This window comes from Sporothrix schenckii, assembly GCF_000961545.1.
Source record: "Sporothrix schenckii 1099-18 chromosome Unknown Cont44, whole genome shotgun sequence".
NCBI classification, from domain to species: domain Eukaryota; kingdom Fungi; phylum Ascomycota; class Sordariomycetes; order Ophiostomatales; family Ophiostomataceae; genus Sporothrix; species Sporothrix schenckii.
Window position 1 is genome coordinate 3,330,705 of NW_015971145.1, and position 22,402 is coordinate 3,353,106.

The window sequence follows — 22,402 nt, forward strand, 5'->3', positions numbered from 1 at the left end:
ATTAACACGTATCATGTACATTTATGAATATCGCCATCTTATTGTTCTACTGTATCTCTTTCTATGTTGACAAAAAGCAACAAAATTGATAGAACGACGGGATGTTACAAGGACTTGAGACTGCAGAGCGCCAGTTGATGGAAAACGGCCGTGAACCAATGCATTGCCATATCCTATGTAGAAATGAAGCAGACAGTCGTGTTGAACCAGGCGGCGTCTGCCAGTTGACATTGCGGGGTCATTTGGTGGAGTCTCAGGTTGGAGAAGGCCTCACATTAGCGGAACATGGAAGACAGGCCCGCTCTTTCGACTTGGCGAGACTCAGCGACAGCAAAGACAGCCACAACGGCGACCGCCATGGACTTGCTTCTCGTCCCACCCGATGCTACTCTGCCCCGACAACGAGCACGGTACGTGGGCACAGAGCAGTGGGATGGCGGCGCTTTCTTCACGTTTGCGAGGCGCCAAGGCCGCATGCGAACCATTCCGGCGCGGCTCCGACAGTATACAACGCCCACGTCTGCGTCCACCAGCGATGTCGACCTGCGTGCTGAGGATGAGTTTACCGAGCCGGTCTGGCAGACACCACAGGCCGAGCAGGAGGCCTTCTTGCAGACGTGGCTCTTCTTTGGTCTCCTGGCGGAGTTCTTTGGCCTCAACGAAGACGGCCGCGGAGAACGTCATGTCGACGCGGACACCGCACAAACGGAGATTGCGGCCCTCTACAAGGATTACGTCCAAGACGCCACCGACGAGAGCGGCACAACGTCAAAGTACCTCACAGGTGCGCCGATGGTGCTGGCCAAGGACGCGCCGCTTCGGATCGTTGCCCGGCTGCGACTTGCCGGCCCCAACATCGAGCAGCGTGTCCAGCATCTCCACCGGTGCCTGGCCTTTAGCTGCTCTCTGCTCCACGGCGCCATCCACACGGCGTTTGACCCGGCCCTCAAGACGTCCATTGCTGCCCTGGGCGAGCTTTTGTCGACCGGCTTTGCCACAGCCTGCGCTCTGCAACGAATTCCCAGTGCCGGCGTGAGCTTTGGCTTTGCCTGGGCCGATCGCTACCTGGAACCGCACAGCACGCTAGAACAGCACATGCTCGCTCGTGGATGGTGCATCAGCGACGTCGAAAAGATCCGCTCGACCCACCAGGGCCTGGGCACGCGGCACTACCTGAGCCATATGCGCACGCGCGGGCCTGCGCGCGACCACAGCTCTTGCTCCAAAGATGGCTGTGTCGCCTTTCAAATTGACGCGTCTACCTACCGGCCGTCCCACGCACAGAGTGAATGTGCCTGCCGACTGCAGTTTGTTGATGCCGCGGCCGTGTTGCATGTCTTGCAGGAGACGGCCGTGTATCCCGTCTTGCAAATACAAATACACCCAGGTGCGGACGGCGAAAGTGCGGCGGCGACTGTGGTGGAGCCGTACGCGGAAGGCGTGCCATATGTTGCCATATCACATGTATGTTCAGATGGAGGCTCGACCACCTTGTCTTATTGTTGCACCGGCTGATCGAGAGTCTCGCGCAGGTTTGGGCCCATGGCATGGGCAACCCAACCGCAAATGCTCTCCCGGCATGTCAGATTGCAAAACTAGCAAAGCTTGTGTCACAACTGCAGACGGCAACGTCTTCCGCGAACGAGGCTGTGCCAGGCGATGCATCTGGGCCCAACTACCGTGTCTGGATCGACACCCTGCTTTGTCCCATACAGCCAGACGGAAAGAAGCTCGCGCTGCAGCACATCCCCAATGTCTACCGCAACGCCACACACGTCCTTGTCCTCGATGCGTCGCTCATGCAATATTCTGCGGACGACCTGTTGCCGGAGGAGATCCTGCTTCGTATATTCAGCTCGTCCGCCTGGATGCGGCGTTTGTGGACTCTGCAGGGTGAGCTGTGACCGTCCCACCCCTGTGCTTTGTGATGCTGTCGGTGGCACGTACGTTTGTCTGACTTTGTACAGAGGGCGCCCTGGCCCAGTCTTTGTACTTCCAGTTCGCCGACCGAGCCGTTGCCCTAGCAGACGCGCTGGCGAAACTGTACGCAAAGGGCCTGGCGGACGCCCGGTACATGCGGATTTGGCAAGACATGTCCACCGAGCACGTGCACCTCCGCGGCTGGTTCCGGTCCATCGACGACCAAGAAAGCTCCGCGACGCTGAGCCTCGCCAACCTACAGCGGGCCCTCCACTTCCGCACCGTGTCCGATCCAGCCGACGAGCCCCTGTGCATCGTGACATTGCTGTCCCTCGACCAGACGTACGTCATGGCCGCATCCCATGTGCAGGATCGCATGACCCGTGTTTGGGCACTCGTCGCTGAGAAACTCGGTGGCGCGGTACCTGCGCGCGTACTGTTCTCGTCGGACGAGACACTCGACATACCTGGTTGGCGGTGGGCGCCTCGGAGTCTACTGGGAGCCAGCCATGCCGCCAATGGACACGTCATGGACGTCCATCACCGCATTATGCGGTTCCGCGACTGGCAGTCGGACGGTCCCGCATCTGACAATACGGCGAGCACTTCTGGCACCGGCACACCGACACCATGGGGTCTCCGTGTTCAAATGGGAGGTTACCTGCTAAAATCGATTCCTTTGCTGCCGTACTTGCCTCTTCACCCCTGGGAACGTGTGGCAGGCTCCCGCGAGGACTTTATATACGTGAAGCACGTAGCGTCGGGTCGGTGGCTCCGTCTTATGGACGTGTACCGCATGGAGATGGTCCGGACATGGTCGGCAGAAGAGCGGCGCCTGTACGACGTCAAGGCCGACAACCGACTGTGTCGCCTCATCGACAACGGTCGACAAGCACTGTTGTGTGATGTACGCTTGCCAGAGGGACATGCGCATCCCACTCTCATGGTTCAATTGGAACATGGATGGGACCAGCAGAGCGGGACGCGCGCCGACAAAGAAAAGTATGGGACGCGACGCACCCTACGAGCACGGCGCGAACGCATGGTCATCCTCGAGTGGGCGAGCCTTGCCCATGCTGTCGTTGCAGACGGTCTTGAAGGGCTTGCCCTGCAAGTTGCTAACAGCGACGCTACAGCGCAATTTCTAGACGCGATGGCCAACGCCACAAACTGGGACCAAGGTCGACGGGCCTTGGAACCAGTACAAGACGTCATGAAGACGGTTGTGGCAGCAAAGTGGACGTCAGACCCGGCCTTTGTGGATGCTGTGCGGGACACGCGCGGGCCCAATATGGAAAGCGTGCTCTGGGCAGAGATTCCGATGCGCTTTTCCCACAGGATTGTCTGTGAAGACGTCTCCGCGTCGCAGGTCTGGTTGATTGATTAAGAGACTGCAATGTGTATGCTTAAACCTATACAGACTGAGCCTGAATGGCAACTATGTACATGTGCACTCCGGTGCTGCCACTGGTCTTGTTCCGAAACGCTCCGTGCTTCGAGCAACATGGCAAGCGTCATTGTCTCGCCCTTCAAGCAGTCGCGGCGGCGGCGGCGGCACAGCCACTGGTCGTCACGCAGCTGCAGACCGTGGACACGGCGCTGAGAACCTGCAGGCCCGTAGCGAGGCCGCAGTCCGCCACGACACAGCCAAGTGCGGCATTCTGAATGGCAGCCGACTGCGCGCATTGGCACGCGTAATTGCCGTCGGTGCAGCCGGCATTGGTCACGGCGGCCGACAGAATGCAGCCAGACGCACACGACGGGACCGCAGCAATGGCTGCCGTGCAGGGGCTGCAAGGCGGCGGCGTCACCTGGGCCTGGGCCACGGCGAGGAGAGCAGTGACGAACGAGAGCGTGTAGAGCATTGTGCCGGCTGGACTGGTGATGTTTTTTTGCCTGGTGTTCTGTGGGTGCAGTGTCAGTACAGTTACAGTAGTTGGTATATAATAAAGACCAAGTGTTTGAGCCTGCCTTTTGATTTGGAGTGTTGGAGTGTTGAGACTGTTAAGGATTGTCTATCGTTTGCTTTTCTGTGTCGACGAGACGTTGAGGCCATATTTATATACTCTTTTTCTGTTATACCAGCCGAAAAACCTCTCTGACTTCCCTGCAAATCATGACCCGGCTTTGGGGGCCAAGCACAGGCGCTACACAGCCTGGCACAGGCGCTAAGCATGCCTGCACAGGCGTGCACAGGTGTGCACGCCTGTGCACCGTCTGCGCCACAGCAAGTATGTGCACGGTTATAAGTATATAGCTCTAAGCATACGGCCTCATCTATTAACGAGGGACCCAAAACGTGGAAACGCTCTTTCTTCAGAGGAGGAGGCCGTAAACAAGTCCTAGCAAGTGTTGTAAAGTCCTTCTAAGTGTTACGATTCTGGCCCCACGAGGCCCAGAAGGAGACCCGTGGCTGACTGTGTGGCTGAAGGAAAAGCGCCATTTTGGGTGGCGCTTCCACACGGGATAAAATACTACGAGCAAGAGAAGGAGCTATGGAATGACTAAGCAAAGAAACTTCATACGGGAATGAAGTTCACGAATGAAGCCGTATGAAGCAGGAAGCAACTTCATACCAGAATGAAGCTTAGATATGAAGCCATATGAAGTTGCCTAGATATATAAGACTGAGGCTTCCTCCCAGTGATTAGACAGAAGACTCAGTCGTTACCGATTGTCTGAAATATAAACCTACATGAACTTATATTCCTGTGCCCTCATTGCATACAATCCCCATACCCACCACCTACGTTAAGTGCTGACTATTGTTCAGCAGTTACACCTTCCCATTGTTCTTATCAGAACAAGACCCCTCCCCTAGACTGATCACCTAGCAGAGACTCTCTCCCTTGGGAAGTGCCTTTGTAACAAGGGTACGCCGCCTAGGTCGAGAGTACGCCATAGACTTTATTAGGTGAAAATGGTAAAAAACACCCTATAATTATAGAAATTATATAATTATGCCGTAGAATTTTATCATACTAGTTATATAATAAATATAACTAATAACTTATGAGCGGGATTTCGCGTCTCCCGTGTCACACCTTGTTACGACAGGGACGGCTCATCGGACTGGCGGCTCGGTATAGAACGGCTTAAGAGGGAAAGCAGATTAGAGAGAGTTTCACAATGTTAATGCAAACCCTTAGATGTGTCTGCGCTGTAATGTTGTTAAGATGTAATGGAGTAAAGGAGTAGTATGAGGAGTCGAACATTTATTAAATGAAGAGAGGAAAGGTGAAGGCGAAGTAAGGGCCCGTCGACTTGTCGGCGAAGGATGTTCTGTACTGTGCTATTTTTCCTGTAATATATATGGCTCTTTATACCTTGAATAGAAGGAGAAATACTCTCCCTGAAGAACAGCCAATACCAATACGCTGACCCGATATAGAGGATATTATAGGTCGCCAGTCCGATGGTAGCCAAAGCACCTTCTGGTTATTTTTTATAACCCAAGCCCCATCCACGCTAACACCGTACTGTCTACCGGGGGGTGAAAAGATAGTAGACGCAACCGGACGTCTACAATCCACGACTATCCGCGTACACTCTCCAGAGGCCGCGTCCCAGAGCCTGATAGTCTCGTCGTGTGAGCCCGAGGCGAGTTGTGTCCCGTCCGGTGAAAAGATAACTGACGTGACCGAATGGCTGTGGCCCTCTAACATCTGCGTGCACTCACCCGACGCCGTGTCCCAGAGCCTGATAGTCTCGTCGTGTGAGCCCGAGGCAAGTTGTGTCCCGTCCGGTGAAAAGATAACTGACTTGACCGAATCGTAGTGGCCCTCGAGCGTTTGTATACACTCTCCCGACGCCGTGTCCCAGAGCCTGATAGTCTTGTCGTTTGAGCCCGATGCGAGTTGTGTCCCGTCCGGTGAAAAGATAACTGACTTGACCGAATGGCTGTGGCCCTCTAACGTCTGCGTGCACTCTCCTGACGCCGTGTCCCAGAGCCTGATAGTCTTGTCGTGTGAACCCGAGGCGAGTTGTGTCCCATCCGGCGAAAAGACAACTGACCTAACTACATCGTTGTGGCCTTTTAACGTATACGTACACTCTCCCGACGCCGTGTCCCAGAGCCTGGCAGTGGCATCGTATGAGCCCGATGCTAGTTGTGTCCCATTCGGCGAAAAGATAACTGACGTAACTTCACCATTGTGGCCCTTCAACGGCTGTGTATATTCCCCCGACGTTATGTCCCAAAGTTTAACAGTATTATCGTAGGAGCCCGATATAAATTGTGTCCCGTCCGGCGAAAAGACAACTAACGTAACCCAACCGCTGTGGCCCTCGAACGTCTGTGTGCACTCTCCGGACGTCGTATCCCAGAGCCTGACAGTAGTATCGTTTGAGCCCGAGGCGAGTTGTATCCCGTCCGGTGAAAAGATAATTGACTGGACCGTATTATAGTGGCCCTTTAACGTCTGTGTACACTCTCCCGATGTCGTATCCCAGAGCTTGACAGTAGTATCGTGTGAACCCGAGGCGAGTTGTGTCCCGTTCGGCGAGAAGATAACTAATAGAACTGAATCGCTGTGGCCCTTTAATATCTGTGTACACTCTCCCGACGCCGTGTCCCAGAGCCTAGCAGTGTTATCGTAGGAGCCCGATGCAAATTGTGTCCCATCCGGCGAAAAGACAACTGACGTAACCCAACCGTTGTGGCCCTCGAGCGTCTGTATACAGTCTCCCGATGTCGTACCCCAGAGCCTAACAGTGGTATCGTATGAGCCCGAGGCGAGTTGTGTCCCATCCGGCGAAAAGATAACTGATAGAATCGAACCGTTGTGGCCCTCGAGCGTCTGTATACAGTCTCCCGATGTCGTACCCCAGAGCCTAATAGTCTTGTCACTTGAGCTCGAGGCGAGTTGTATCCCGTCCGGCGAAAAGATAACTGACGTGACCGAATGGCTGTGGCCCTCGAGCGTTTGTATACACTCACCCGACGCCGTGTCCCAGAGCCTGATAGTCTTGTCGTTTGAGCTCGAGGCGAGTTGTGTGCCGTCCGGCGAAAAGACAACTGACGTAACCTTATCGTTGTGGCCCTCGAGCGTTTGAAGGCATGCGCTCCAGTCTACGCTCAGAGTAGGCACGATGTGAGCTCCGATAAGATTTTCTACTCTAAATAGATCTCGGACTTTGCTTTGCTCTGGGCTGAATAAGAGCGCCGACGCATATGTTTGAAGTGGGGCAATGTCGATAATATACCTATAAGACAAAATAAATCGTCGTATATCGTAAAGAAGGCCACTTAATACTTGTCCCTTTTTAAGTACCTATACTAATATTAATATAAGTCATAAAGTGTCGAGAGTATAAACACGTACCAGGTGTCCTAGCTTTCTTATCGCGATGACCCCGTCCGAGATGCTTTCAAGGAGACTAAGCGCCTCGAGCCAGTATAGAAACTTCTTTTGTAAGAATCTATGCACCTGTCCACCATCCTGTAGATCGACATCGGTCCCGTCCGTCTTCTCTAAATGGTCCACCCAAAAGAGACAAGCATAGCGAATCGGAGCCAGCGGGTCGCAATCGGGCCGCACGACCTCGTTTATAAAACAGCCCGGGTTATTAAGGCCGTATATATCTCGCTTTAAGCTGCGTGACAGGGCTGTGAGCGAACGTGACGCGATAGTAGCGTGCCGGTCTGGGATGCCGGATGGAAAGATGTAGTGTGCCGCTTCGTTAATAAGATAGTCTTTTGCCGATTGGTGTATAAAATATAAGACTCCCTCGCGAACCGTCAGGAAAGAGCCACAGAGTTGGACGATCTCGTGTATATCTTCTATGCTGCAGCCTTCCAGTGATGCACAAAGAACGTGTAATTCCGTTAAAGCGATAGGCCGGTACACGGTCGAGGCGATGGCGAGAATGTCTTTATAGATGTTTCTGTCGTCAACGTCGTCAGAGTTATTAATAACCGCGATCATACGGCTATAAAGTGACGAAAGACCTCTAGGAAAAGACTTTACTATCTTGAGCGCCTTCCGTCTCTGAACCTTTAGGTCGGCAAGCACTTGACACACCAAGGCAACCCAGAGAAAAGTGCCGTCGGCATTGGCAGTCAAGTGTTGCGAGATAGCGTCTTCTGTCTTATTATCGTACTTCTTTTCTCGTGCTAGCTGCTCCACTCTGTGACGGATGTAAACTGCCACGGCATCAGAGATAGCGCGCTGGTTCAGCTCCAGGTGTAGTTGGGCGTTTTGCTCTACGCCGGTAAACTTGCGCTCGATGTCTGGCCAGTTTCGGCTCGAGACGACCCACTTGGCGCTGGAGGGCTTGCAGATTAACTGAAGCAACTCCGGCAGCCCTAAGGTACATTCATCGAGGGCATCGACAAGCAGAATTGCATTTACTGCCTGTTCGTCGGCTAGCATATCTGTGAGGATCTTGCATAAAGCTTGCCAAGCATTGATTTCTTCAAACAGCCGTTTCCCCGCGTCGTCGTACTTCTTGCGGACATGGGAGATGAGCGCGGGCCGTTGCAGGATGAGCATATAGATGAGTCCGCGCAGCACGGCTGTGGCATGGTTGAGCTGGTCATTCGTGGCCTGACAGAAGAAATAAGAAAGGCACGTGCTGGGCTCGAGTTCGTCGATGATGCCGCATAGGAGCATCGTCTTACCCTTGCCAGGGTCGCCCCGAATCCAAAGAACACGACCCTGGGGCCCGCTGCGCCACTGCCGGAAGCTGTTGTTCTCTAGGATCCAGCGATAGGCGTCTCGGAGGAGGCCGCCCTTTGTGTCTTGGATCCGTGTCTTGTCGTCGCGCGGGTCTAGTAGGCGCAGGTCTTTTAAACAGTCCTTATCGCGTGGGTGTATAGGGGAAAACACTAATAAAGCTAGAGTCAGTTAAATTCATTATATTTTCACCCTACTTTTAGTATCTATAAAAGCCTGACAATATAACTTATAGAAGCGTAACCGGGTCTCCACTATCAGGAACTCAAACTAGTGGTCCTTACCAAAATGCTGAGTTTGCGCATTGTACATCGCTGCACTTTCAGAATTGTAGTAGTTGCTCTGTGTGCCGCTACCAGTATTAGTATTGATTGATCCCGCACCCGAGTGCGTAAACTGGGCCTGTCCCTGCTCATCCGAAGCATTCTTCAACTCTTTAATCGCTTCTGCAAGGCCCTTCAGCGTGTCCCCGTCTTGGAAGATCTGGTGTTTCGCTAGAAGATCCAGGTTGTTGACAACCTTCTCCACGAGCGTTTTCACATCGTTGCTCTTGACTTTGATTGCCAAGGCGCTCTTATACCACTCTGTCCTAGAAGCGTTATTCGTTGGCAGAGTCTTATCGAAGAGCTCCTTCAGACTGGCAGCACTGTCCTTGCATTGCTTTAGAACAGGCATCGCAGTCTCCAGCGCCTGCTCGCCGACATTGCCTTGTCTGATGTTGTGCTCAGCGAGGACAAGAGTGTGGCACACCAGGGGAATTTGGTCAGCGGCCGTGCGGAACTTATTAGGAAGTCCCTTAGCGTCGCCGTACGCATCATAAACCGTGTAGGCCGCTTCACAGATCCCAGTGATCGCCGAGATTAAACCCAGCACGGTGGCCGCCTCGACGAAGCCCGTCATGTTGATGTGGTTCTTTGTCTTTGCTTTTGTGGAGAGAGACTTTTTGAGGTAGGCTGAAGATAGATGCAGACGGAAGATAAATGCCGGCTTATTTCATGGTCCGTGATTGTTTAGGGAAGAGGTAGGAAGAGGTACCGTTGTAACAAAGACTGTGATCTGCGACAGTTGTGTAAAGTGCTTTTTTGTTGGTCTGTAGCGGAGTCTTGCTTGAGGCTATCGCGAAACCAGTTTCGAGCTACGGGTGGTACTACAGGTGGGATTACTTAAATGAGGGTATTTCAGCTAAAAGCTGGTGAGTCGAGGGGAGTGGGGGCGAAAACGCGGGCCTGGGATAGCCGGGTCAAGGGACTGTCTCCCCGCTGTGGCTGGAATTGGGTGGTTGCGCCACACAGCTTTAGCCCCCACGGGCATCAACAACAGGCCAGGACGACAACACTTGACCCCTCAACGGGAACGGAGCAATATTAGTGCGGCTAGAGGACAGAGGCGGTGCACATGTGGCTAAGGAACGGCCCGTCTTAGGACGCAGGACAACGCGTATAACGTGTAGGAAGCAAGGAGAAGTAAACACGCAAGGAGGATCAAGACAGAGGACGAGCGGCGAAATTGTATCATATAAGCAAAAGTACATAAGCAGAGTACAGACGAGCCCTTTAGGCTTAGTGCCTCCGGGCGGGATAAACTTTAATCAATGCCCCTATTTTAAGTAAATAGACCGTTCACGTATATACACAGCATCATCTATTTACTTGTGCTGTCGTCCTTCTTTTTTATGCAATAAAAGATTCAATCGTCGTAACCGACATGCAAAAGGCCGTGGTGAGTCAACTGCCGCCATAGGGTAACCAAAGCCGGCTGCTCCGGCCATGCCTGTCGTGACTCTTTCCGCGTGTCGCATTCCTGTGGTCTCTCTTCTCACCATGCCCTGGCCTTTCAACGCCTGCTCTCAGAGGGGACATACTGTCTGGCTTCACGTCCTAGATCGTGCACGGGTGGTCGGTCCCGTCTCCCGTAACAGGCTTCGTCTCAAAGACAAATCCGTCAGCTCCATCAAGCAGAGCTATCTGTATGTCGGCACACAGATGCGCAGGGCAGTGCTACACTCTAGTATCGCCACCCGTTAGGAATCCTCGGACCGATGTCTCGTTTCGACTCCTTGCCGGAACAATCGACTTTTGAAAGTGTGATGTCGCTTTATTTATACCTAGTCAAGTTATGAAATAGATTAAAGTTAGTACTATAGCTTAAAATGTAGCCTTGCAGCCACAGTGTCCCCCATCGATCAACGATGGCCTTAGGGCAGGCAGTGTGTACGTTCAGCCGCTGCTTATGTTACAAACCGATGACGCTCGTCGCCATCCCTAAAAGAACATAGTTCAGAACACGGCTTCGCATCTGTACGAGAAGGCACGTGAGAAAACAGCTTATTTAACTAGGGGGTGCGAAAACTGTGACCGGTCTCTACTGCAGGCCCTACACAGGGCAACAAAACACGGTTCCGCCACAAAATCAACATATACAGTCGATACATCCGTATTATGCGCTGGAACAGTTTTCACTCTGCTATTAATCTAATCTACGACAGACCACAACCTCTGCCTACGATGCTCTTTCGAATGACTTCTGTAAGCTCCTTGAGCCACGGGCCTCTTTTATTATCTACAAATGCCTTGATGGAGCCACTGTGATTGAAAATGGCCGGTATTTCGTCACGAAAACCTCGCTCGAGAGGGCCCGTACCAAGTACGGGAGCTCACCCATCGTTGAACTTAATATGACTCTGGAAATGGTGAACGAGTTTATTACATGTGCGCACTTGATGGTGGTGTTGGAAATGATTAGCCCCAACAGTGTGAATATTACCTATAGTAACAATAAGCCAGCTACCTACTCGTACGAAACACTGCTAGCTATAAAAGCTGCCGATGGCCTCTCTCTCATGCTCTCCTTTGATTCTACCAAGGATCGATTGGCAGGCTGCGGCCCGGCTCTACAGCGACTCTCTGACCAGATCACGGAGATTTGTCGAACGGGGCCCATTTTCCCTTATGAGTATGAAGCAACGAGACCAAAAAAGTGTAGATATAATGAAGTCACACACGGCGCGCTTGCGGCTCCATCTTGCCCCGTGTTCCCTCTTTACATTGCCGCGCTTCTTACCTTTTCCATCTTTCCGTAGCCTGTAGCCAGTCTTTTCGTCCATACACCTAATAACAGTACATTCCATAGTTGAATACCAAGCTCTTATGAGAAGTACGTGCGGCAACACGAAGTGGAGTATGCTACGTGTATAAGGTGGTTCGCCCGAGAGGCGGTCGTCAACAGTAGAATAGAGGGAACTAAACAGCGTGGTACTAACATGGCTGGTATATAAATGGCTGGTATACAAACATGGCTAGTATATAAAAATGGCTGGCATAGACATGGCTAGTAAACAAACATGGCTAGTATGCAAACATGACTTGCACACAAAGATGGCTGGCACAAATACATACAGTGAGGCGGGCCAAGTGCTCATCCACCACGAGTCAGCCACATAAGTGAAAGACGCCGACTCGCAGACGCCCGAAACTTCAAAGAGGCGCGTAAGCCACAGGTGCCCGACAATGGACCACTAAAAGGCGCAAAACCAAAGGTGCCTAAAATTAGACCCTGCCAAATTCTGGGTAACCTACATAGGGAACTTAACTGGCCCTCTCTGGTACTACGTGAAAAGGGGTCAAGAGAAGGACCCAGGGTGCCAAGGAGGCGCGCAAGAGGTACAAGCTCTGTGCAGACTGAAAGAGATACGAGTAAGTCACAAGGGATTCAAAGTGGACCTGCCTTACATCAGTAAGCGGATGTTACAGACACGTTAATCGACCCCACTAAAACTGTATTTTCACCTCTTATCTAATAAAAAGATGGTCGCCTTGAAAGTTTCTCTGTAGCTGTGCCGGCCCGCGATAACATAGAGGCAAGGGAGCACAGAGAGCACAGGGAGCACAGGGAGCACAGGGAACACAGGGAAGCACATCCGCTAAGCAGGTTGGAGCGGGGACGGCACAGGTGCACGTCCAAAGAAGGAAATTCCTAGTGAGGGTTTTCGGGTGGTATATTGGGCTGTTATGCGACGCTCGTTGACCAATCTCTTTCAAAACTGGTCAATGGTCAATACATCTCACCATCGCGTCCGCTTCTCGGCAATGACCACACTTTCCATGTGAAAGGGGACTTGCTGCCCGTTGATTGGCAATCACCGAATTGTGATACGACTCGCAGTTCATGACTCGACTGCATCGGGTCTGGGGAATAAAAATGGGGAATACGAATGGGGTAATGCAACCTGGGGTAATGCAACTGCTGCTGTTACAATATGACGAGGGGTTTATTCTGCCCTTACGGGACGTCACCGAGTATGGTTATTGCATTCTATAGTCTTGTTTATTATTTTCTCTACTATGAGCGGCGACACATACTTGCCCACAAGCCACTTATTAGATACTGCGTTGTCATGCATTTCGTCACATCATGGAGGGCTCTTGCAGCAGTGTTTCAACCACAGAGAAACATGTGAAATCATATGACAATTGGTGGCCAAGAAGGAAACCACCTCGGTGACGCCAAACGGGAAACGATAGCGGTACGTGAGAGGGGAAGGTAGAGAGGGGGAATAATTAAGACAGAACGTGCTCGGTGTTCGTGAGACAACTTGGGTCACATCGCGAGGCTCCGTGCCATCGTAGGACCTTGAAAAGCTACATGTGACGGTACTTCATACCCTCCGTGGATGGCACCTCCTGGTGGGTGGCCTACGTCGCATTGTGTGACTGTGCGCACTCCACTGTCCGCTCGAAAGTGCTCTACAGGCGTTTGCCTGGTTTGTGCTTCTCGTTGTATGTCGCCTGGATTTGCCGTTCAGAACTCCTTTCTATAAACAAAACTCTGGGAAACACGGAAACATTCGGCAAAACACGGTCACATACAATGAACACAATGAGCTAGAGTGTCTGTTAACGAGAGCGCATTACCTGGAGTACAACACCGGAGATGCTCATTGTCTGTGCAGATATACATCGAAGCATTCCGAGCTTCAAGTATAATACCACGCCGGCGATATAGCTATGTTCGGCTAGCGCCGGTAGAACGCCGATGTTTGTTCGCGGGGCTCTGCCCCGTCGCATTGGGCTCGAACCGGCAGATGTTGCTCGACCAATCTGAACAATCATTAATGCGTCGTTCTATGTGGTTGACTGACCATCGCCTTGGTAATAATGACTGGGCAGTCGGAAGAGCAAACAAAGAAATAAGCCGTTTTCGTCGCCGTCTCGACATCCGTCCTCCGCTCTAACACGCTTTCTCGCCAGCAATCCTGCACGTCACATCCCTCACTATAACCACGGGAAGCACCAGTAAACGCGGACACGGTTCCCGACATGTTGCTGGTCGCATTCTCTTGTCGTGGGTGCGTGAAAGAAAACCCAAATAATTTTTCTCGTTGTTCTCATCTCGGGTTCAGGAGTTCCCTATCTCGTATTTAAATGTCGTTGATAGACAGTCATCACATGGAAACGACAACGCAACAGGGAAATACTTAAAGTACATAGTCTGGCTAAGAGGTTAATACGAATGTCGCCGCTTTAGGTTTATTGGTTTCACAATGAGATGTTCACTACAGCCAGGGATATCCTTCACGGCCTAGAACAACACATGGAAACAGTACGCCGACAACGGTTGGCAAGCGGTACATGTACATGCCTTATTTTAATTAAGTGTAAACATAAAGATGTTGAAATGGAAAGTTGACATTCGTTAGGACAGCATGCTGAAATGAGGTTTCGGCGGCAGACAAAGTGGCAGTCATGGAAAGGCAACGCGTGTTTCGCCGACCTATGAGCGCAGGAGAATGAAAAGGGTACATCTCATGTTCCAGAAACACGTCATATACACCTGGCAAACAGGCGACCGTCATCTTGTAGGTAATAGTAGTTGTCACTTAGCGTTTACTAAGAATAATTATACGGTTAACAGGTCTACGCACCTGCTCGTAATGAGACAGAACACGTGTTGCTAAAGCAGATTATATCCATGCTTATTAAAATAAAAAATGAAGCTGTGGTTGCGTGGTGTGATGCGTGCCGGGGAAGAAAAGAAAATGAAAATGAACACGAAAAACGCCAGAAACACCATGTACAGAATCAAACTCGTCCCCCCAAGTCTGCTCTCAGATACAAGTCCCGGCCGTCGCCAATTTCGTCTCGGGCCGTCACTGCGTTCCGTCCTCTTCCACAAACGCTCCTGGCATTGTACAGGGCCGGGGAACGTTCGGTTCAGGTTGTTTGACGGGAAACGCGTGTATTGTTTTGTCATTGCCGCGATTTGGCGGTGCGGCGGCGTGCTTGGGCTGCCGCGGCGGCCTCGCCAGCGGATACGGCCACGGCGAGGCAGCTCCTGGCGTTCGGACACGACGCAGGGTAGCACGGGTACGGAATGCAAAATAGTCCCGGTTCGGAGCGGCGCCGGTAGCATTCGTGGCGGCTGTTGCAGCTGTGGTGGTCGTGGTGGTCGTGGCAGGGATCCCACCGGCCGCCGTTGCCCGAAGACGAGGCGGCCGGCCACGCGTGGCCGGACGGGCGCGGTAGAACGGGTCTGGTGTCTGTGGAGTTCTTGTCGCCGTGGCGACGGGGGTTGGTAGTGCATTTCTCGCTGGTGGTGGTTTGACGGGCGTTGTTGGGACGGTCACGGTGTCGACGAGCGGGGCAATTGGGCCAATCTGACGCGGGTTGGTGCTGAGCCCGTCGCCGTTGAAGCACTTGACGAGCATCTGGGCTGCCGTTGCCCTCTTGTCGGGATCCCGCCGGCCCATGGCGCTGATGGGCGAGATGTGCGGGTTCGTGGCCGCGATATGAAGAACCGTCTTCCGGATACTCTCCTGCCTTGGCCGACGCCCATCCACAATGCCCCGAAAGCCATCGACATCCAACACCCACAGAAGGGTCACAAACAATGACCAGATGTCCACTCGGGGCGTCTGCGGCTCTTCGTAAATGATTTCTGGCGCAGTGAAGTCCGGTGTGCCCACATGGGTCACAGCGACACGTGCTGAGTTGCAGAAGCCGAGATCGCCAAGGCAGAAATGGTATTTCCCGTCCGGTGTAGGATCATAGAGAATGTTCTCTGGTTTCAGGTCCCGATGGATCAGTCCCTTCACGGCGAGATAGTCGAGAGCCTTCAACATGTGGTGCAGCGTTGTGGTGGCCAGTTTGTCAACAGACGATCCAGGACTTTGTGTGACTAGACTGTGAAGGGTACCCGTTTTTAGCGCCATGAAGATATGAGCTACCGGTTGGTCCGAGTCTTGAAACCCCAGGAACTCAACGATGTGTTCCTTGAGAATAAAAAAGAGAGAAAATCAGCCTTTGTACAGCGGAGAACAGTGAGTGGGTCTGCAGAAAGACACTTACATGACTTATCGAAGAGAGCGCCTGGATTTCTCGCTTTAGATACAACCACTCCCGGGGGTTTTGAAGTCTCCCCGCCTGCTTGATGTCTTTGACAGCCAGCAGTTGCCCCGTGTCGACATTGACCGCCTTGCTAACTTCACCAAATGAACCAGAGCCGAGCTTTTCGCCAATCGTCTTGAAGCGAATTGTATCCGGCGAAGGACCGCCAGGCGTGTGGATTCGGGTCAGCATACCTGTGGGCAGGGCGGTGTCACGGAGCAAGTCCAGTGTCCGGGCAAGCCGCGGATTCGGCTGTAGCATGGCCGATTTTCGTTGCTGAAGCGCCGCAGTATCGTCGGGCCACACGATGGTAAATTGGTACTTATCACTCCGTATGCCGCCGATGCCAAAGGTCGTATTTATGTCTGGCATTACAACAACCTTGCGAGGACGTCCGAATTCAAACGGAAAGGCGTCGTTGCCCACCGTCTGGGTGGTCTGGCTGTTGGATCTGTCGTACAACATGACGATGCCGGTGTCGGCATCGAGCTCGAACGAGCAATGCACTCTCGAGATGTTCTCGTCTGGGATGTAAATATCACCATCGCGGCCGATGGTGGCTAAAACGGTGGGATTCCCGGATTTGGACGCAACGTGCCCGATTCCAAAGACACGCGGCTCCCACAGAAGATGCTTATTTGAATCGTTCCCGGCCACCTCATAAGCAGCCCTATTCAGCGGGTTCAAAAAGAACAAGGCCAGTGATTGAGGCATGACTGCTGTTGTGCACTTGGCAAATGAGGAAATGAAGTTAGGAAGAGAGAACAGAAAATGTCAGGAAGCTGGCTTCAGGAAATAAAAGAGGACGATGCCGACGACGAAACGACGAAAGAGCTTTGCGGTCTCATATTTCTGGACCATTCTGCCATTCCTGGCCAGCATCCCCTTCTCTCCCCCCCCCAAAATAAAGGCTGCCAAAGAAGCCGTGACAGCCAATCGTTTGAGGATATTGGGAGTCATGTCAAATAACAAAGACTCCAGCGCGTGCGGTGGGTTGTATGAAACAGTGAAGCCGCCGGGGCTGATAATGCACGGTGACAGTGTTTCTAGAGTGGAAGTTGGAGCAGGTCCGGCCAATAGACGTGGAACTAATGCCTAAATATATGCGGGATTCAGCGGCTACAGATGCACACAGCTATTAATAAACAGAAATACCCTGGTCACGACGCGTCAAGCGGCCTCCCTGCTAGGAAAAAATATGGGTGTGCACTGTTCGTGACCAAGAAATCATTATGAAAAAGGCGTTTAAGTTGTTGACTATAGTAGTGAGCAAACTATAAGGTACTTGGTGTCTTCGAAAAGACAAGACGAAAAGCGCCCTCTCTAAGCTTCAAAACGGATAGCCCCGTAACACGCGCGGCTGGGCCCAGGAGTTCCCGAGACACGCTAGGCTGTTACCGAACACGTGTGCTCGCCGCTCCTTTATTTCTTTACCAGCGGATCTCAGCTGTCGCTGTGCGCATTCCCTTCGTTCCCAGATACCGCCCACCGCCCGCATACGTCCTCCGTTTTCTCACTTCCTCCTCCCCTCTCTCGGTCGATGTCTCGACAATATTGCATACGTCGCCTCACAATACGCGACGAAAGTCGCAAAGAAATCCACCGCGGCCAACTCGCTCAATATGCTGGGCCTTCACAGAGCCGACGCGGCACTTCGTGCGCTCATCAACGACCCGGACCGCCTCGACAGCGAACGCGACGCCCGCTTCGACCAGTCGCCGCCGCCCTACCAGGAGCGCGAATCGCTCCCGTCGACACTTCCCCCTGACTCGCCTCCCGAGGAGGACGAACAGCACGAACGACTCAGTGACTGGTTTATGCGCATTTTGAGGGGGTGGGGGGCGTCGATGCCCACCAACCAGTTTCGGCATGAGGTCCAAGCAGAACGCAGAAAACTTATGGAGCCAGGAGACGATACGCACATCCACTGGAACACGGCGAATGTGGCCCGGGAAACAGTAAAGGCGCGGTGGCAGGCCTGGGGCATATGGGAGCCTCGCTGGGAGGTCGAACCGCACGGTCATTGGCGACACCAAACGCCGCTTTCGCCCGAGCCGCTCACCGATCTAGACACGGACGACGAAGACCACGAAGACGTCTACTACAGAGAAGACGCGAGGAGCAACCTGTTTGGCATCAAGAAGATGCCATCGCGGGTGCGCACCGGGTACGAACAGGAGGAGGCGGAATTGCGGCAGAGGGCGCGTATGGCCGAGCGACGCTACGAGCACGACCGCACCAGGCCCTTGCACGTGTTCTTCTGCCATGTCGCGTACGAGGGCGAACGACTTTTCGACAGCGAGCAACAGCCAGAGCAAGAGCCACCAGAGCAAGAGCAAGAGCAAGCCGGGCGACCGGACGACACCCGCGTGGCCGTCGACATCCACACAGCCGCCTACCAAAGGGTCAAAGCCCAGTGGTCGGAGCGTGGCATCTGGAACGACCAATGGGGCGTCCTGCCCGGCATGACATGGAAACACGAGGCGTCGCTACAGTCGGTCGTCTCCGACGAAATGGGCGACGCCAACATGGCTCAGCTGTCGCGCGTCTTGTTCGACAGCATGATGGAATGCGAGCCAAATCGCCCGCCGCCCCAGACCAGCCGAGGACGCCGACGTCGGCGACGTCGGCGGGTCGTCGTGGAGGAGAAAGAGGTGGTAGAGCAAAAGCCGCTGGTCTTTATTCCCGATGAACGGTTTCCGAACATCTTTGGTCCCCGTTTTGCTGCACCTCCTCCCGCAGTGCAAGCCACTGAGGACACAGAGGACCCAGAGGACGCCGATGACGCCGATGACGCCGATGACGAGATCGGCGAGCCAATGACAGCAGCGGGCAAGCGGACAAGCCGGATAGCCGGCCGGCAGGCCAGGACCCAGGCCAGCAGACGGGCCAACGGGCAGATGGCCGAGGTGCCAACTGCTGATGAGCAGACAGCCGACGACGTCGCTGCGGGCCCCGCAGATACTGGCCCACGAGCAACAGCGCTGCGGCGGCGGAGCAGTCGTATTAGGGAAAAGGGGCCAGCGGCAGCAGCTGTGATGACTGACATTCCCGGCACACGCAAGCGGAAACGGGATGTGGCAGATTCGGTTCCGCCAGGAGAAACAGCGACCAAGAAGGTAGCGGCAGGTGGCAAAAAGGAGCAAAAGGGAAACAAGGGAAACAAAGGAAAGAAGGGAAGGAAGGGCCGAAAGGGGGGCAAGTAAGATAAAGGGCGGCTCTTTTCACACTCTTGCTTTCTTTGTTTTTTTTCTTCATATTCGCATTCATAGCCAACATTTTTTTGCAGCAGGAATAAAATCAACGACATTGAACCAAAGGTTTCGACTGGCTATTTGATGACGCCCTCACTTGTACTCCGTACGGGGGATTCGACAGGGCTTCCCTGGTTAATTTAGCCAGGCCCGACTAGCGTGTATAGGCGCGGCCCGCGCCTGGCCGCCGCCAGCCGCCAGGGCCTTTGCCAACTGTCAGGTAGTCGCAGACCCTCTCACTTGGCATTCGCCAGGAGTACCACAGTACTACGCAATCTCTTATTTGGCCACCAGCCTCCACGCCCCTTATTTCTAAGTGCCTTCTCCGTTAATTCACCAGGGAATCAACGGTGTTTCTTCAGCTAATAATAGAAGCCCATCCCTCTCGAGAGGCGGAGGGTTAGATTTTACACAACCTACAACCTACGTTTTGTCTGTGTTGATTCCTGGTTGTCTCTCTCTTGAGTAACGCATTATCTCTAGGCCTCCTGACAACTTGTGCTTCACCTGCAAATAACTCTAACAAATAAAAGCGAGCAGAGCATATACTTCTTTTCCTTATCTACTCATTTCTCCATGACACAAGGGCTAGGTGGTAGGACCGTCATTTTCGTCGTGCATTTGATTTTGTCTTCGGGGTAGTCACCCCAGAACTAAGCTATCAGTACAACAGAGCATTTCTTTGTAAGCGAGGAGGACGCAATACGTTACCTGTGCCACATGTTGTCGGATGCTATGAGCGTTGCGCCCGGGCTGGATTTGTCCAACGAGTCCTGGCTTGTCGGACTCTGTTCGTCTCGGGACAATCATGGGACGGCCAACAACGCATTCGAGGGTAAGTAGAGCGAATCCAAGCGCCTCTTTGGCGCCGACCGGGATTCCGATCTCGGAGATGAGTGCAATCCGTGTATTTGGCAGCCGTTCACGCAGATAGTTGACAATGTTGGGGTTGTACGACCCGCCGCCGCCCATGTAAATCTCGTCGACACCGCCTTCCGGGCCCCAACGCTCGTAGGCGTCGGCCAGTGCCTGGGCGGTAATGCGGGTAATGGTTGCGACGCAGTCGTCGGGGGTGGCGCCGGCTGTACACTGTCAGATCCGTTTCACGAATACATGAAAAAAAGAGACCCAAACTCAAAACAATAGACTGTAAGTCAACAACATCAGGAACAGGACCTACTCTTCATCATCTCATCACATATGTCCTCGGCCATGCGGTCACCAAATGTCTCGCGGCCGGTGGTCTTGGGAATGTCGTGCACAAAGTAGGGCCCTTGCAAGACGCGGTCGACAATCGCCTGGTCGACGCGGCCGCGCGCACCCATTGCGCCGTCCCGGTCGTATTCCTGCGCGCCCTTGGTAAAGTAGCGTACAGCGGCGTCGATAAAGACGTTTCCAGGGCCCGTATCGAAATCGTAGCAGCCCTCAACGTCGCCGCGCGGCAGCACCGAAAAGTTGGCGATGCCGCCAATGTTTTGCACGGCGCGGTTCAGTGTCGGATGGCCGCCCAGCAGGAGCGAGTCCAGCGCAGCAAACAGGGGGCAGCCCTGCCGGCCCAGCGCCATGTCGGAAACGCGGAAGTTGCCGAGCGTGGTGACACCCGTCTTGGCGGCCACCACAGCCGGCTCGCCCATGTCCAGGTGCGCACGGATGGCGTCGGCAACGCCCTCGGCGGCGGCCAGCTCCGGCAAAGGCAGATGCCAGATGGTCTGGCCCTGTCCGCCAATGAGGTCGACGTCGCTCGCGAGACTGAAGCCTTGGTCCTTTGCAAATCGCGCCGCGGCGTCGGCAATCACGTCGCCGAGCTGCACGTTCACGACGGCCAGCTCGGCAGGTGTCGTCTTGTTCTCCCGGATCAGCCGCAGCACGCGCTGCTTGACGGCTGGCGGCATGTCGTACTCGCCATAGTGCAGCAGCTGCATCTGGAGGGGCGCTTCCGGCCCGGCCTGCAAGAAATGCACGTGAACGAGGTCGACGCCGTCCATGGACGTGCCCATGTTATGGCCAATGACTTTCAGGGAGCTGACAAGAGAGCGTCAGCGGTCAGCTATCTCGGTGGGGGGCAATGAGAGTGGACGAAAGGAGCCGAGGAAACGTGCGAACGTACAGAGGACCTCCCCAGCGGTTGTCAGAAGTAGAACCCATCGTGGAGAATGTAGGCGGCTGTTGTATCAGGTTTGGGGAGGCTGCTTTTGCAATGCTCGGTTTTACTGCTTTCGCAGCAGTTGTTCTCGAATATGACTTTCCTAGCAATGGCCGGTAACCCTTGGTGTTGTGCGTTATCCCCCCTTTTGTTTTGGCTATGAAAAAGTAGAGGCCATCATTTTATACTTGTTGCCACTGTAACAAAAAGGAATATAATCTTTGAAGCTCCCGATGCTAAAACGGTCAACATTTACTAAATCTACCAACGGGGCAAACTGCCTTCCCGGGTGGCCTTCTCGTGTCGTAGAGCGATCGTGGCGGTCTAGTTCTTCAACAAAGAACGTACTCCGCATTCCGTACTTCCCCACCGAGTTCCCTTACTGTTCTAAACCAACAATCTTCAATGGGACAAGCTGCCTTCCTCAAACAAGAGAACTGCTACGAATAGGTCCCACGCTTAAGTTTGAAACTAGTTCCAGATTCGGAGCAGACTGCCTTCCTGGCTGGGCTTGCAAACCCCGATGACCCGGCAGCCCGGTTTCTGAACTAGACCCCGACGTCTCCACTTGGAGCAAGGATGGGCAGCGCTGGTATGCCAACCTGTAGATGTATTTTATACATCTTTGTGGAGATGGTGCGGAAACAGCAACCCGAAAGTCGATGGCAAACTGGACATGGCAGTTATTCCCGAAGCAGGGAAGTCAGACCCGAGTAGGGGGCAGAGCCCAGGACGACGTATTGCCTACGTATGGAAGTTGTTCGTCTACAATTCCCCTGCCACTTTGTTGATACATTTCAACCCCAGAGAAGAAAAACGCGGAGTAGAAAAATGCGGAGTGAACATTGGCAGCAAGTTTGACAGGAGAGAAGACAAAGAAGAAATCAATAGCCTCCCCTTCCAATCGTCCACGCGCATCCCCTGTCGTTTCTTTTTTGGAGCATCATTTGCCAAGTCGCGTGCAAGGAAAACACTGGTCTCACTACGCGCTGGCCGGATGGGTGGCATTCAGATCGTCTATATAAG

At 53.4% G+C, this 22,402-nt stretch overlaps 5 protein-coding genes across 5 annotated transcripts; 2 read left to right on the plus strand and 3 right to left on the minus strand.

Annotated features, from left to right (window-relative positions):
• Positions 1–285: 285 nt before the first annotated feature.
• On the plus strand, positions 286–3,307 carry SPSK_10847 (HET domain protein; the record flags this gene model as incomplete). The annotated part of the gene is made up of 3 exons (XM_016737107.1): positions 286–1,464; positions 1,533–1,893; positions 1,968–3,307. The coding sequence occupies 3 exons, from the start codon at positions 286–288 to the stop codon at positions 3,305–3,307; spliced, it is 2,880 nt and encodes a 959-aa protein (XP_016587828.1).
• A 1,933-nt stretch (positions 3,308–5,240) lies between these two features.
• On the minus strand, positions 5,241–9,497 carry SPSK_08318 (wd-repeat protein; the record flags this gene model as incomplete). Its single annotated transcript, XM_016734920.1, has 3 exons — positions 5,241–7,193; positions 7,245–8,749; positions 8,882–9,497. 3 exons carry the CDS (start codon positions 9,495–9,497, stop codon positions 5,241–5,243), a joined length of 4,074 nt encoding a protein of 1,357 aa, XP_016587829.1.
• Positions 9,498–14,742: 5,245 nt separating this feature from the next.
• Positions 14,743–16,693, minus strand: SPSK_08825 (uncharacterized protein; the record flags this gene model as incomplete). Its single annotated transcript, XM_016735412.1, has 2 exons — positions 14,743–15,864; positions 15,941–16,693. 2 exons carry the CDS (start codon positions 16,691–16,693, stop codon positions 14,743–14,745), a joined length of 1,875 nt encoding a protein of 624 aa, XP_016587830.1.
• Positions 16,694–17,601: 908 nt separating this feature from the next.
• On the plus strand, positions 17,602–19,185 carry SPSK_09095 (uncharacterized protein; the record flags this gene model as incomplete). Its single annotated transcript, XM_016735674.1, has 1 exon — positions 17,602–19,185. One exon carries the CDS (start codon positions 17,602–17,604, stop codon positions 19,183–19,185), a length of 1,584 nt encoding a protein of 527 aa, XP_016587831.1.
• A 614-nt stretch (positions 19,186–19,799) lies between these two features.
• On the minus strand, positions 19,800–21,378 carry SPSK_09098 (uncharacterized protein; the record flags this gene model as incomplete). The annotated part of the gene is made up of 4 exons (XM_016735677.1): positions 19,800–19,886; positions 19,945–20,315; positions 20,414–21,255; positions 21,341–21,378. The coding sequence occupies 4 exons, from the start codon at positions 21,376–21,378 to the stop codon at positions 19,800–19,802; spliced, it is 1,338 nt and encodes a 445-aa protein (XP_016587832.1).
• Between the last annotated feature and the right edge of the window lie 1,024 nt (positions 21,379–22,402).